At 39.3% G+C, this 16,944-nt stretch overlaps 1 protein-coding gene across 1 annotated transcript; it reads left to right on the top strand.

Moving 5' to 3' along the window:
• Positions 1-911: 911 nt before the first annotated feature.
• LOC21409036 (deoxyhypusine hydroxylase) lies at positions 912-15,664 on the top strand. Its single transcript, XM_024164748.1, has 7 exons — positions 912-1,261; positions 1,916-2,049; positions 7,599-7,825; positions 7,912-8,050; positions 14,799-14,925; positions 15,052-15,170; positions 15,263-15,664. The coding sequence occupies exons 1-7, from the start codon at positions 1,096-1,098 to the stop codon at positions 15,293-15,295; spliced, it is 945 nt and encodes a 314-aa protein (XP_024020516.1). The 5' UTR covers positions 912-1,095; the 3' UTR covers positions 15,296-15,664.
• Positions 15,665-16,944: the final 1,280 nt, after the last annotated feature.

Consider the following 16,944-nt stretch of genomic DNA (forward strand, 5'->3'; position numbering starts at 1 on the left):
CCTACAAACAATTCGTTTTTCTCTGGGAGTTTTATTTATTTATTTATTTTTATTGAGTTTTGGTTCGCTAGTGATTGTCGTTTCCTCTTCATAATTGATTAGTTGATTTTAAGTAGCCTTTTTATCATGGTTGTCGTTCTTAAAAAAGGTTGTCGTTTTCTAGTATGATGTCGGCGCTTCTTGTTACATCCTTTTTTCACTGTCGTTTTGTTCTATGATATCTTCTTATTCTTTCGGTGCCGTTCGTCGTTCCGATGAGTAAGAGAGTGTTTATTTTTATTTTTTTCCCGTCTTTTCTAACTGTTTTGTCATTTTTTTTTTCCATTTAACCGTCGTTGTAGGACTTTTTTTTATCCATTGCAGATTTTTTTTCCTTACAAAATGTGGACATTTTGTGTCGAATTGTCGATGATTAGTTTGGAACAAAAGAAAGAAAATCAATTTATCTAAAAATATAAAAAGTTTTAAGGAAACTTAAAATAAACTAATCATCTCAAGTTTTTAAGTCTTTTTTTTGAAGGATTCTTCAAGTCCTTTAAGTTGTAAGTTTATTAATTCAGCAAAATGTTGCAAGTTTATTAATTAGAAAAATAATAAAATAATATAAAAAATGAAAATTCTTAAAAAAACTAGTACACATAAAATATAAAAGGTGACTAGTAGTAAATTATTCATTAAAATTTTAGTCACCTTTAATACTAGATTTTTAATGAAATTGGCTATTAAATTCTAAAACCCCTAATTCTTAATGAAAAATAAAATTAATTTTTAAGGTTTTTAGTAGTGAAATTAGTTCTTTTTAGAGAAATAATAAGGAAGAAGCGATTAATATTTCATTTGATTGTTTTAATTTGACCATCAATTCTAATAAAAAAAAATGAAAAAGTGGGGGTGGGGAAACCAAAAAAATAAAAAAAAAGTAAAGAAAAGAAAGAAAGAAAGAAAGAACAAGGGTGCCAGTTGCCAAAGTCACAATCGTCGTCTTCAATTGGAAGGGGACTTTGATTCTATTCTGCTGAATGAAAGAGAAGAAAGCCCTAAATCCATTCCTAGCAGGCAGGCACAGCGTAGCTCGAAGAAACAATATATAATTACATGGGTTCGTTGAACAACACGGCGAGCTTCGAGTCGTCACCGGAGATGGAGAAATTCCTTTGCGATCGATTGCTCGACCAGAACCAGCCCATCTCCAAGCGCTTCAGAGCTCTCTTTTCTCTCCGCAATCTCAAAGGTTCCGCTCCTCGCAACGCTCTCATTCTCGGTTCGTTCTTTCTCTCCAATTTCTCTCCTTTTTTCCTTTAATTTTAGTTTTCAAGTTACGTTCTTTTTTGTTTCTCTTCCTCTGTTTCAGATTATGTAATTGAATTTTGAATTTTTTGCTTAGATTTCTTTTGAACATTCTCTATATGTGATTATATCCAGTTTGAATTGTGTGCAATGAATCTCCACTGGAAAATAGTTCCATGAAACTAATAGTGGAAAAAGATTATACATATATGTGTGTGTGTGTGCGCGCGTTTTCTGGAGCTCGGCCTATTTCGTAACTGAATCCTGACTTCATTAGTTCACAAGTTTACATCTTGTAATGGCTATATGAGCTGCATATTTGTTAATACCCTCTAAAGTGAAGCTTATATAAGTATAGAAAAACATAAGATGAACATGATTTATGGTTCGAAAGATTTAGGTTTTCAACTGTTTACTCATATGTTGGAGAAGCTTCTGTAGGATGTTGGTTCTCTGCTCCATTATTGATGATACTCTGCAACGGCTTTTATGGAAGATGAAGTTGATATTATGAGTCTTATAGGGTTTTACGAAGTTAACATGTAAATTTTTTATCTGTTCAATGTTTTTTTTTTTTTTTTTTTTTTTTGTGAATCATCCTCTGACTTAGAGCGTTTTACCATCGCAGCGACAAGGGACTCTTCAAATTTGCTGGCTCATGAGGCTGCATTTGCCTTGGGTCAAATGCAAGATGCGGATGCAGTCCCTGCTTTGGAAGCGGTTTTGAATGATCTTTCTCTTCACCCTATTATTCGTCACGAGGTGATTCTTTGATTTTACTTTTTTCTTATCTGTTACTTCTGTTATCACTCAATGTGGATTTATACTAGGTAACTGATGAGAAACCAGGCCAAGGGCTGTTGTCTATACTCGGAAGAAGAAGCGTTATATTAGTAATTAGGCTAGGCCGATGTGCTGATGTGGCTTTTGTAACTGCTTCGGTTAGTTGTTAGCTTGAAAGTTAGTTTGTTAGCAAGAAAGAATTGTAAATAAGGCTGAGGAGCCTATAAATAGGAGGGATTGGGAGAGGTTAGGGAGTTTTTGGGAAAAGTAGAGAGTTTGGAGTGGAGAGTCGGTGATCTCTCGAACATCACCATTGTAGAGCCTTGGATTCCTTGTGATTGAATAGAATCTCATTCTTTCGTTTCTTTTTCTATCAATTTGTTGTGTTTTCTATCAAATTGGTATCAGAGCAGTTCCGTCTGGGAATGGTAGTGAAGAAAACCAATAGGAAAATGGAAGGAAGAGTGGAGAATGTGGAGAAGGAAGCCGGTGAGCTTGTGATGAACGTCGGGGGACTCAAGGAAGTGGTCGGACAACTTTCGGAGGATATCAGCGCAGTGAAGGAATACATGAAGGAGTTTTTGGTTTGGATGAGGTCAAGAAGTAACATGAATCAGCCGGCGGATCAAGCTAGGGCTTACACTTCGAACGTCAACGAAATTCCATCGGTCCCGGCGGGACAAGCCGAGAACCCACCTGCAGAGCGAGCTAGGGCTTCGGTTTCGAATGGTGGAGCCACGACGGCGGCGTTTCGCTTTGGATATGGAACAGCGCCGAGTGCTCAGAGCAGCGGAGATTCACAATTTTTCCGGATAGAGGTTCCTATCTTTAACGACGAAAATCCACATGGCTGGTTATTCCGGCTAGAGCGGTACTTCTAGGTTTAGGGCGTGGAGGCGGCGGAATGAGTAGCGGCTGTGATTGGACTCGAGGGCAAGGCATTGAACTGGTTCTAATGGATGGAATCCAGATGCCACAAACCGGAAATCACTACGAGGCTTTGATCGCCTTACGACAAGATTCGTTGGTGGCGGACTTCCGGGAACGGTTCGAATTGCTCTCGGCTCCTGTTAGGGAGGCGGATGAGGAATTCTTGATCGGTGCTTTCTTGGAATGGACTAAACGAAGAGATCAAGGCTGAGGTACGTATGATCAAGCCTAATTCTCTCATTCAATTGATGGACCTGGCCCAAAAAGTTGAAGGAAAAAATTGGGCTGGGCCGGTTTACAAGGTCTAGGGTTAGTGGAGATGGTTCTGGAATTTTCAGAGATGTCTATGGGTCAAAGAAAACTGTGATAGGAGGAAACTTAGTGACTGGTTCCAGTTGGACTCCACCGAGATTTCCAGATAGTAATAGGGGGTTAGAGTTGCCACGGGCCAGTTCTACAAGCGCTCCACAGTCTAACGTGTCAGTAAACAAGGAGCATACTAGTTCTCCTTCTCAGCCTCTTCAGCGGAGTGAAGGCATCAGAAAGAAAATTTCTGATGGCGAGATGTAGAGAAGAAGAGAGAGGGGACTGTGTTTTAGGTGTGAGGAGAAGTGGCATGCCGGCCATGTTTGTAAAAACCCTCAATTACAAGTCTTGATTGTTGCAGTCGAAGAAGAAGAGGAGCATTTGGCTGCTGAAGAGCCGGATTCACCACCCACAACACAGGAAGAAGGATCCGTGGAACTTTCTATAAATTCCATTGTGGGAATTCCTTCTGTTAACACTATGAAGGTTAAAGGTACTATTTTGGACCGAGATGTTGTTATTTTTATCGATTCCGGTGCTTCACATAATTTTCTTTCTAAGGGGATTGTTGAGGAGTTACAAATACCGGTAGATGCTACTCCTAATTTCGGAATCATGGTTGGGAATGGCTATAAGGTCGCTGGTCAGGGGTTGTGTCGGTAGGTAGAAGTCTAGTTGCAGGGTCTATCCATTATCCAAGACTTCTTTCCTCTTGAGTTGGGTAGTGCTGATGTTATTTTGGGAATTAGTTGGTTGGGAATGTTAGGGGAGGTCAGCGCTAATTGGAAGAACTTGACTATGCGGTTTGATTGGCAAGGGAAACGGGTTTTGCTCCAGGGCGATTTTTCTTTGTCTAAGACTCTTGTTTCTCTCAAAGCTATGATTAAAGCGATTCAGGAGGAAGGACAGGGGTTCCTCGTTGAATTTGGGCAGGTGTCCATACTGAATCAGTCAGGGGAAGGTGTGCGTGATGCGCACTTGGAAAAATTGTTGGCAGAGTTCAACTCGGTTTTTGAACCTTTGGCCGGTCTTCCTCCTTCAAGGTTTCATGACCATGTGATTCCATTGAAGGATGGAGTTGATCCACCGAATTTGCGTCCCTATCGTTTTCCTCATTCACAGAAGAATGAGATTGAGCGCATTGTTAAGGAAATGATAGAAGCCGGTATTATTAAGCTTAGTAATAGTCCTTTTTCTAGTCCTGTGCTGTTGGTTAAAAAGAAATATGGAGAATGGCGATTTTGTGTGGATTATCGCGCTTTGAATAAGATTACTGTTCCTGACCGTTTTCTGATTCCTGCCATCGATGAACTGTTAGATGAGTTGGGAGGGGCTGTCTTCTTTTCTAAATTGGACTTGAAATTGGGCTATCATCAGATTCGGGTGCGCAAGGAAGATACTCCGAAGACTGCCTTCCGGACTCACGAGGGCCACTATGAATTTTTAGTTATGCCATTCGGTTTAACTAATGCACCAGCTACGTTTCAATCGTTGATGAACGAGGTCTTCCGTCCACATTTGTGCAAATTTGTCTTGGTCTTTTTCGACGATATCCTTGTCTACAGTAAGGATTGGGACTCACATTTACAACATTTGCGACTGGTGTTTACTTTACTGCAGCAGAATCAATTAGTGGCCAACAAGAAGAAATGTGTTTTTGGGTAGCAAAAGATAGAATATTTGGGGCATATAATCTCCAAGTCTGGTGTTAAAGCTGATCATGCAAAGATTGCTGCAATGGTGGACTGCCTCCCAAGAACATCCGTGATTTACGTGGTTTTTTGGGCCTCACGGGTTATTATAGGCGTTTTGTGCTGAATTATGGTAAAGTGGCTGAACCTTTAACTCACTTGCTCAAAAAAGATGCTTTTTCTTGGTCTTCGGAGGCTCAAACGGCTTTTGAGGAGTTAAAGCAGCGAATGGTGTCATTACCGGTGTTGGCATTGCCGGATTTTACCAAACCGGTTATTATTGAGACGGATGCTTCAGGACGAGGTTTGGGTGCTGTGTTAATGCAAGAAAACCGGCCCATTGCTTTTCTTAGTCAATCCCTTTCCGATAGGGGCCGCTCCAAGTCTGTGTACGAGCGCGAATTAATGGCTATTATCTTGGCAACCAAGAAGTGGCGACACTATCTTTTGGGAAGACATTTTGTTGTCCGCACGGATCAACGGAATTTGCGTTTCCTTCTTGAACAACATGTTATGAATGAAGACCAACAACGTTGGATCTGTAAACTCATTGGATTAGATTTTGAAATTCAATATAAGCCCGGTCGTGATAATAAAGTCGCAGATGCTTTATCCCGCAAGGGTGAGGAACTCTTGCTGCAGTCCTTTACCGTGATAGATACTCGGGAATTGGAATCAATTGAAGACGATGTTCAGGGTGACAATAAGCTCCGATCTATTGTACAAGGACTCTTGTTGGATCCACAGTTTAAATCCGGTTATCAGCTCAATGGGGGACGACTCTATTACAAGAACCGATTGGTTCTATACCTGCCACCAAGTTTTTCCGTGAATTCCACTCTTCGGCTATGGGGGGCCATTATGGTTTCTTTCGGACTTATAAGTGGTTGGCTGCGGTTTTATTTTGGGAAAGGGATGAAACGCAACATTCAACGCATGGTGGCTGAGTGTGAGATTTGCCAGCGAGTGAAATGCGATACCCTTAAGCCGGCAGGTCTTCTTCAACCTTTACCAATTCCGGAGCAGGTGTGGGACAACATTTCTATGGTTTTATTGGTGGCTTACCTCGAGCTTTGTGGTATGACACCATCATGGTAGTGGTGGATCGCTTAACCAAGTATGTTCATTTTTTCTCGTTGTCTCATCCTTTTACCGCTAAGGAGGTTGCGGGAGTTTTTGTGAAGGGTGTCGTACGTTTGCACGGTTTTCCTCGTTCCATTGTGTATGATAGAGATAAAGTGTTCATCAGCAATTTCTGGAGGGAGTTATTTCAGTTGGTTGGTATCGAACTTCGCATGAGTTCCGCTTACCATCCTTAGACAAACGGGCAGACCGAGGTTGTTAACCGCAGCTTGGAGGATTATTTGAGGTGCTTTTGTGGTAGTAAGCCACGGCAGTGGCCTAATTGGTTAGGGTGGGCTGAGTATTGGTTTAACACCACATTTCACAGTTCGGCCGGCATGTCACCGTTTAAGGCATTGTATGGTCGTGAGGCTCCTACTTTGCTGTGTTGGGAAAGACAGTGGTTCGACAGTGGAGGCTGTCAACCATCTGCTCCGCAATCGGAATGATATTCTTCGGGAGCTTAAGGACTGCCTATATGCAGCCCAGCACCGAATGAAATTGTATGCTGATAAGAAACGCCGTGACATCCAGTTTTAGGCCGGAGATTGGGTTATCTGAAGTTGTAGCCTTATCGTTTGAAATCATTGGCTCGTCATCGCAATGAGAAACTCAATCCTCGTTTTTACGGCCCTTTCTAGATCGTGGAACGGGTGGGGAGCGTTGCCTATCGTCTCCAGCTTCCCTCTTTTGCACGGATTCATGATGTTTTCCATGTGTCTCAGCTTTGGAAGGTTTTACTTCCTTCGACACCTGTGCAGCAATTTCCAGCTACTTTGACAGAGGATGTGGAGCTGGTGGTAGAGCCGGTTGAGTTATTGCAGGCTCGGAGACTTTTGAATGGTTCGGTGGAGGTGTTGGTCAAGTGGAAGGACCTTCCGGATTGTGATAGTACGTGGGAATCTTGGGAGTTACTGTCACATTAGTTTCCTCATCTGAACCATGGGGGGTAATGATGAGAAACCAGGCCAAGGGCTACTTGTCTATACTCGGAAGAAGAAGCGTAATATTAGTACTTAGGCTAGGCCGATGTGCTGATGTGGCTTTTGTAACTGATTCGGTTAGTTGTTAGCTTGAAAGTTAGTCTGTTAGCAAGAAAGAATTGTAAATAAGGCTGATGAGTGAATAAGGTTGAGGAGCCTATAAATAAGAGGGATCGGGAGTGGTTAGGGAGTTTTTTGGAAAAGTAGAGAGTTTGGAGTGGAGAGTCGGTGATCTCTCGAACATCACCATTGTAGAGCCTTGGATTCCTTGCGATTGAATAGAATCTCATTCTTTCGTTTCGTTTTCTAGGAAAAGTAGAGAGTTAGGGAGTTTTCGTCTCTCGAACACCACTATATTAGGGTTCTTGATTAGTGGCTGTAGTTTTGTGATTTTTTTTTTTTTATAACATTCAGTCCAATTTCTCTGTTATTGTGCTTGGTATCTTGACAATTTACATGTTGTTTAAATATAAATGGTTTTTGCACTATTGGATAGGCAGCAGAAGCCCTTGGTGCCATTGGTTTAGAGAGCAATGTTCCTCTGTTGAGGAATAGTTTGGCCTCAGATCCAGCTCAGGAGGTTCGGGAGACATGTGAATTGGCTCTTGAACGAATTGAGCAGTTGAAGGTTGACAGTGGCAAATCCACCATTGAAAAGTCACCTTTTATGTCGGTTGATCCAGCTGCAGCATCTGCTTCATGTTCTTCAGTAGCTCAGCTTAGGTCTGTCTGGTTTATTGCAAATTGCTTAACCCCTCTAAGAGTATGCATGTTTATAAGGTTTTTGACTTGTATTACTCAATTTTTAGGGATGTTCTTCTGGATGAAGAAAAGGGCATGTATGAGCGATATGCATCCCTTTTTGCACTAAGAAATAATGGTGGGGTTGAAGCTGTAGCTGCTATAATTGATTCTTTGGGTTCAAAAAGTGCTCTTCTGAAGCATGAGGTTGGTTAACCATTTTTTTTGACAAAATCATATTTAGCAAGTCTAGATTCTATGGGTGCGCGTTTGGAACTCGTTTCAAAATGATTTTTTTTTCTATATGAAAATGAAAATGAAAACGTTTTTGAAGAAATTAATGGAATAATTCCGATTATTCTTATTCATAAACAATGAAATGCAACCTAATATATAGGCTAGGGTGGCTGACAAACCAGTCCACCGAGAAAGGGAAATAGAATCCCTGAAAATCAGGAATTTCACCAAATCAGGAAAAAACCGGAAACTACAAAATCTAAATAAGGAAAACAGAAACTGAAATCTATTCTAAGAAAATAAATAACTTCCTAACTAAATGCAAGGGTTGGCTACTTTCTACACTCCCCCTTAAGCTGGGTTGTATATATTATACAAATCAAGCTTGGAGTTCAATTCATCGAAGCTGACCCTTGGAAGTGCCTTAGTGAGAATATCAGCAATCTGAAGTCTTGTTGAAACATAGCTTAGCTGCACAATCCCATTGTTGACCTTCTTTGAGATGAAGTGTCGATCAATCTTAATGTGTTTTGTTCTGTCATGATGCACGAGATTTTTAGCGATGCTAATAGTTGCCTGACTGTCACTAAACATCTTAACTGCATCCCTCGTCTCAACCTTGAGCTCCCTTAATAGCCTTTGAAGCCACATTCCTTCACATATTCCTAGTGCAAGAGCACGATATTCTAATTCTGCACTACTCCGAGAGACAACAGCTTATTTCTTACTTCTCCACGTGACGAGATTTCCCCATACGTATGAATAGTAACCAGTCGTTGACCTTCTATCAGTTAATTCTCCTGCCCAGCTAGCATCTGTGTATATCTCAACCTCACGTTTTTCCGATTTTTGGAAGAGCAAACAATGTCCAGGAGTCATCGTTAAATATCTCAAAATTCTGTTCACTGCTTCCAAATGATCCTCACTCGGATTATTCATGTGCTGGCTCACTACACTGACTGAGTAGGCAATATCAGGTCTTGTGTGTGATAAGTAGATTATTTGCCCACAAGTCTCTGATATCTTCCCTTGTCAACTGGATTACTTTCTTCATTTCTGTTTGGCTTTTTGTTGGGATCTATGGGTGTGTCAGCAGGTTTACACCCAAGAAAGCCAGTTTCACTTAACAAGTCTAAGATGTACTTTCTTTGGGATATTATAATTCCTTCCTTAGACCGAGCCACCTCCATTCCCAGAAAATATCTGAGAGTCCTGAGATCCTTGATCTCAAATTCTGTTGCAAGCATCTTTTTGAGTCTAATAATTTCCTCTGAATCATCACCTGTCAAAATGATATCGTCTACATATACTATGAGAATAGCTATCTTGCCTCCAGAATTGGATTTAACAAACAGTGTATGATCAGTTTGACACTGATGGTATCCATTAGTAATCACAGTTGCGGCAAACCTGTCAAACCAAGCACGAGGAGATTGTTTCAAGCCATATAAGGATTTCTTCAACTTACAAACAAACCTGCTGTTTGAATTATTTTCCAAGCCCAGAGGTATAGTCATGTAGACTTCTTCTTCAAGGTCCCCATTCAAGAAGGCATTTTTAACATCAAGTTGGTATAGAGGCCAATCTTGATTCACTGCAAGAGAGAGTAGAACTCGAACCGTATTGAGCTTGGCAACGGGTGCGAAAGTTTCCTGGTAGTCTATCCCATATGATTGCATGAAGCCCTTTGCTACAAGTCTGGCTTTGAATCTTTCGACACTTCCATCTGCTTTGTACTAATCGTGAATATCCACTTGCAGCCTACAGGATTTTTTCCATGAGGTAATTCTGTAAGGATCCACGTGTCATTCCTTTCTAGAGCCCAAATTTCTTCCTCAACTGCTTGTTTCCATGCTGGAACCTTTAGAGCCTCTTGGATAGAGTTAGGAATCTGCACACTATCAAGGTTGGACACAAAAGCCCTATAAGGTGGTAGCAACTTCCCATAAGGTACATATCTTTCGATTGGATGACCAGTGCACCCTCGAACACCTTTCCTGTGGGCAATTGGCTTATCAGAGTCATCAACCACTAGCACAATAGAGTCATGAGTTACGAAATTCATACCATTGTGATTATCGGATGCAAGAGGACTTGGTTCTGGTTCTTGACAGTCACGGGTCTGCATGGTGTCCTCTATATGCTCGGTTGGTCGTCTCCTTCTGGTATAGACACGAAGTTCATGATTATTAGTGTCAAGTTGAGGTGGAGTAGGAACAATTGGGGCTGGAACAATTGGAGCTATTTTAGTGGCAGAGTTTGGTTCTTCAAGTAGGGTCGGTTGAGTGGAAGTGCTCGGGATTGTTGAAAGAAAAATGGCCTGAGTGTCTTGGAAAAGATCCGAAATCTGATATTCCCTCGAGTTCTCCCCCTGAATTTCGGATTTGGGAAAGTAAGGTTGATTCTAAAAAAAGGTGACATCCATGGAGTTGTATACTTTCCTAGTGATTGGTGAGTAACACTTGTATCCTTTTTTATTAGAGGAGTAACCGAGGAAGATACATTTGAGAGACCTGGGATCAAGTTTGGTCTGGTGTTGTTGATGGATGTGAACGAAGGAAGAACAATCAAAAACCTTCAATGGTAAGTCGGAAGAAAAGGAGCGGATATGTGGATAGGTTTCCATGAGAACATGACGAGGAGTTTGGAATTTTAGGACTCGACTAGGCATCCTATTGATGAGATATGTGGCTGTGAGTATGGCTTCCCCCCAAAAGTGTTTAGGCACATGATTAGAGAACATAATGGCACAGGCCACCTCAAGTAAATGTCTATTCTTCCGTTCAGCAACCCCATTTTGTTGAGGAGTATCAACACAAGAGCTTATATGAATAATACCATGCTTGGAAAGATAAGGACCAAGAATGGAATTGAAGTACTCCCTGACATTATCTGTTTTAAGAACTTGAATGTTGCTTTGAAATTGAGTAGAGATCATGGAATGAAAGGATTGAAAGATGGTGGATGTTTCGGATTTTTCTTTAATAAGGAATGTCCAAGTTGTTCTCGTATGATCATCTATGAATGACACAAACCATTGAGCCCCATTGATATTTTTTACTCGTGAGGGTCCCCAAATATCACTGTGAATTACAGAAAATGGATGTGAAGGCTTGTATTGTAAACTAGAATATACATGTCTAGTATGTTTTGCAAGCTGACAAATTTCACATTGGTAAAAATTGAAATTTTTATTGATAAACAAATGCGGAAACAACTTTTCAATGTATCCAAAATTTGGATGACCAAGGCGACAATGCCATAACATGACTTGACTCTCAATTGAAACAGAATTGGAAACAAGATTAACGGAATTTGAACTAGACTCAGAAACACAACTTGACGGGTGAACTTGTCTACCAAGGAGATTATTTTCTTTGAGCAAATATAGGCCACCACGCATCTCAGCACTGCCTGAAAATCACAAAAATTGGAATAAAATTTAGTCACATTTTAAGTTACGAGTAAGTTTGCTGATTGAAAGTAGATTGCAGTCTAATTTAGGGACATAAAGGACAGGGTAAAGGTGAAGATCCTTTGTTAATTGGACTGATCCGGTTCCTGCCACTGGTGAAAATGAACCATCAGCTATTCGGACTGCAGAGTGACTAGTACATGGACTGTAATTTCTGAAACAGTTAATGTCTCCAGTCATATGATCCGAGGCTCCCGAGTCAACTATCCACGGTTTTGGTGATGTATTTTGGACAATATGAGCATAGGATAGGATACCTTGGTGTGCTAGAAGGCTGGTAGGTTGCTCGGCAGGGGATTGTGATGTTTGTGGTGCTTGTCCGGAACTAGAAACATGACCAAGCATTTTCTGCAGCGCCTCAAGTTGCTCCTTGGTGAATGGACTGACTTCTGCATTATTTCCTGTTGTAGCAGCAGCATTTGCACGGTTTTCCTTGTCAAATCGTTCACTAGATGGCTTCTAATCTGCAGGTTTTCCATGTATTTTCCAGCATGTCTCCTTCACATGACCAAGTTTCTTACAATGGTCGCACCATGGACGTCCTTTCCTGGGCTTATTATTCTGAGAGGAATTGTGAGTGTACAAGGCTGACCCTTCGGAAGTGGACGTAGTGTGGTTGTCTGTCATCATCAGTTTCTTTCTGCTCTCCTCTCTACGAACTTCTGCAAAAGCCTCCCGAATAGTTGGGAGAGGTTTAATCCCCATGATTCTCCCCCTGACTTCGTCTAGGTCTTTATTGAGGCCAAGAAGAAATCTGATGGTCCTTTTTTGTTCAACAATCTTCCTATGCAAGGCCGAGTCATCAAGACATTTCCAAGAATAAATCTCGTACATGTCCAATTGCAACCAACAGCGTGTGAGAGTGTTGAAATATTGAGTAACACTCGATTCTCCCTGTCGTAGATCATACAATCTGGTCTCAATCTCAAACAACTCTGAGGAATTCTCAATGCTGGAATACGTTTCACGTGCAGCCTCCCATATTTCCTTGGCTGTCCTGTAGAGCAGAAAGTTCTCTCCAACATCCGTGGTCATGGAATTTATTAGCCATGACATAACCAGGTGATCATCAGTTTTCCAGGCCCTGTATTTTGGATCTGTTGTTTCTAGAGTAGAGATTTCGCCTGTAAGATGTCCATCCTTCCCTCTGCCGCAGATGTACATAAAAACGGACTGCGACCATTGAAGAAAATTATGGCCATGATGTTTCTGATTTGTGACAAGATGAGAGGAGGAATCGGGAATGATAGGGGCTGAAGAATTAGGCTCGGATCTAGAAGTCATTTCCGAGGAAGCCATGCCGTATTTTGTCATGGTGAGAGTACGGCAAGGGAAAAAGATGTTTGGAGAAGATTAGGGTTCAGAAACCTAGGGCTCTGATACCATGAAGAAATTAATGGAATAATTCTGATTATTCTTATTCATAAACAATGAAATACAACCTAATATATAGGCTAGGGTGGCTGACAAACCAGTCCACCGAGAAAGGGAAGTAGAATCCCTGAAAATCAGGAATTTCACCAAATCAGGAAAAAACCGGAAACTACAAAATCTAAATAAGGAAAACAGAAATTGAAATCTATTCTAAGAAAATAAATAACTTCCTAACTAAATGCAAGGGTCGGCTACTTTTTACATTGTGCAAATAGTTTGTTAGTTTCTTATAATAGATGGAGTCCTCTACATTATAAGAAATTATTTAGTAAGCCCGGGTAATTGATTCCGTCCAATTACTGAAGGGATTTGAGTTTTCCACAATTGGTTAGAATGGAGACAGGATGATATGAATATCTGACTCAATGAATTAATGAATCAACTTGGTGATACAGGTGGTTCTTGACTTGGATGAGACACTTGTATGTAGAATCCCTGAAAATCAGGAATTTCACCAAATCAGGAAAAAACCGGAAACTACAAAATCTAAATAAGGAAAACAGAAATTGAAATCTATTCTAAGAAAATAAATAACTTCCTAACTAAATGCAAGGGTCGGTTACTTTCTACAGTTTTCATTTCCATTTTGGAATCATTTCTGAAAATGCGTTTGGTAGTTTTATTCTGAGATTATTTTCAATTTAAAAAAAACTAAAACTGCATTTGGTGATTTAATTTTTAAAAACATATAATAATATTTAAAATAATAATATATTAAATAAACAATAATTGAATGCCAAATAAAAACACTAATAATTAATATAAAACCATTCTTTCATTCAAAATACAACACATATAAAAAAAACAACTTCAAGATTTATTGTTCTTTGAACATAAATTAAAAATATATACAGTTAAATTGAATTTTGACTATCTAAATTTATCTGAAAAAACTATCAAATGTAACTAATTTCAAACCACAACCCATAAACCCAGTTCTAATATACTTCAGAACCATCAAAATACGTAATAGCAATCAAACCCATTTCTTGTAGCAAAAGTACAATAGACCCATGTCTATGATGTTCTCAAAGAAAATGGAAACAGAGGCCAACACCCATCCAAAATCCAACTTAGCTACCCAAAGCATTCATCTAATCAAAATACAAAGAAAATCATAGAAACCCAACAGTCTCAAAACTCCCCACCACCTCCGATACCCTATCGCCAACCACCTCCTGCACACAATACAAACTATCTCATCCCCTTGCATCTCAAGATCAAGACCCACCCACCGTCCCTCTCCATCGCAAGAATGAGACCCTACTTCCCCTGTTGTTGCAAAATCAGAGCCCCCTTTCTTTGCAATTGCAAGATCAGAGTCCCCCTTTCCCGCCGTCATTATCAGATCCACCGTTTAGAAAGTGGGTAAGAGGGGAAACGGAGAAGAGGGAGACTGGAGGACTTCAGCCCGTCGAGTATAAGGAAAGAGGGAGGAGAATTTCTTGCGCGATTCCACTGACAACCCAAGGCTTAGAACGGAGAAGAGGGAAACATAAGAATGAGATGGGGGAAAATGAAACTGAGAAGGCAAACGATTAAGGATCGTTTTCAGTTTTGCTGACTTTTTGGGAACAAGTAGAAAACGTTTTCAATTTTTGTTTTTCAGGAAATGCGGTGCCAAACGCGTATGTGAGAGCATTTTCGTTTTTTAGTTCTTGGAAAACGTGAAAAATATTTTTGAAAATGCTTCCAAACAAGCACTACAGTTCTAGCTTTTTTGTTGGCCATTGGAAAGGCTCGGAATGATTTAGCAAAAACTAGTCTGTGGATGCTCTAATTCCTTAATTGTGGCTTCTGTAAATTAAGGTTGCTTATGTGTTGGGACAATTGCAAAACAAAGCTGCTTCGGCTGCTCTATCAAGCATTCTTAAGGATGTCAATGAGCACCCGATGGTTAGACATGAAGCCGCTGAAGCACTTGGTTCCATTGCAGGTATATGTCATTGACTCGTTGCTATTTTACTCTCGATCTTTTGTGTCCAGTTTTATTACATTTAAATCCCTATGGTTTTCGATTATGAATGACTTGACCAACATGCTGATTTTGGCATACTTGAAGATGATGAAAGCATATCACTTCTCAAGGAATTTGCCTCGGATTCCGAGCCAATTGTTTCAGAGAGTTGTGAAGTTGCTCTTAGCATGCTAGAATTTGAACGATCGGGAAAGTCATTCGAGGTAAGCATTAAACGGTTGTACTCTAAATGGGTTTTTTCATCATTGTTAAAACATCTTCTATAAGGATAACTAACACTGGTGTACTTCTGCAGTATCTCTTCATGCAAGCTCCTCTAGTTCAATAACAGTTTCTCTGACACCGGCTGGTGCATTCATCCATACGCCAAGAAAAGGATTCGTTTATACGAGAGAATTAATTAATCTTCTACAACTGCGACCGAGAAGTTGGGGGCAAAAAAGGGTATTGGGGGATAACTATTCTTGTTAATTTAGATCTTTATCTCCTAAAGCATGGTTTCCTAATTTATGTTGTAACGTCTAATTTATGGAGTTTGAGGGCTTGGAGGTTTTCCTCTTTTTTTTTTAGCATTAGTCGAAAATATAAATTATATAATGGCAATAATGATGGACCCCTTTTTTTCTTTTGTGTGCTGGAAAAATTTGCTCAAAACAGAATATATATATATATATATATGTGTGTGTGTGTGTGTGTGTGTGTGAATATCATCTCTTTCTTGTTGCATCTATCTTCAGAAGCCTTAACAGTAGCATCTCATAGAGATTTTATTATTAATGTTGTTGTTCTATAGTTTAACTGGATTTTTCTTCGCCCCCTCTTCTAAAGACTCTCGGCTGGTGTTCTTTCGAACTTTTCTATCTCAATTGAAATCGATAAATAGATTGGGTTGGAGGGTGGATGCACCAAAGTTGAATGTCACCACATTAATTTGCTTGTCCAGTCGCCATTCAACAATTTTATTGTTTTGGCTTTGTGAATTGTTCTCTTCTTATTTGGAAAACTTTATTGAATGTTAACTTTAGATATTTCTTTCTTTTTTTTGTTTTGTTTGTTTTATGTTCATGAATCAAATCTTGACAAATATCATTTGAAAGTGTATATTCAGTATTTTTACTCTTTATTCTTATTTTATTACTTTTTTTGTCAAATAATTATACTAATAAAAGTATATTTATTCAGACTCATGTATTTTTAAGGATAAGTTATGTAATTTTCTTAAAATTTATTAGAGTAAATTGATGATTTAGTTGATTTGTTAATACTTTTAGGAGTTTTTATCAATGATTCGCCTTTATAAATCAAAACTGTTGATTAGGCCAATAAGAAATATTCGTGTACATTGTCTATGGAAAAAAAAAAATGTTAAAATTTTATTTTTGCACGTCATTATATTATTATTATTATATTAATTATAATTATAATTATAATTTTTATTTTGCACAACCCCTTTTTATTCACACCCAGCAAAAGTTTGTGGGTTGGACTTGGTAGGTCTGAGGGTTGATAATTATCCTTTAGAAGTGTATAGGTTAAGCTTCTTAATTTATAATTTTTTAGTTAAATAATTATACTAATAAAAGAGTATTTATCAAGAATGAAGAGTAAAGGTTTAAATTTATACACTCTCAAAGGTAACTTCTCTAGTTTTTCTAATATGGGTTACAAGAGAGGCTGGGAGATGAAAAATTAGGAAATCTGCCTCAAAATTCTTATTTATTTATTTATTAAATTCAGTGTAATGCTCTTAGAATTTTGCTACTCTTAAGTTAATATTCAAAAGGAGAATTTACAACGTTTAAGGAATGTTATAAATCTGAATTCCCCTCATTAGAGGAGCATTCCTCCACATCTGCTATTGTAGATTTCAACTCTCTACAATATAAAGCTACTCTCTATAGGTTGGAGCTTGGACCAATTATGAATTATCTAGGTGAACTTGCCGAGCCTGGTGTTGCTGCTCTTTGCTATGTATGT

Source organism: Morus notabilis, unplaced genomic scaffold, assembly GCF_000414095.1.
Source record: "Morus notabilis unplaced genomic scaffold, ASM41409v2 Scaffold42, whole genome shotgun sequence".
NCBI classification, from domain to species: Eukaryota; Viridiplantae; Streptophyta; class Magnoliopsida; order Rosales; family Moraceae; genus Morus; species Morus notabilis.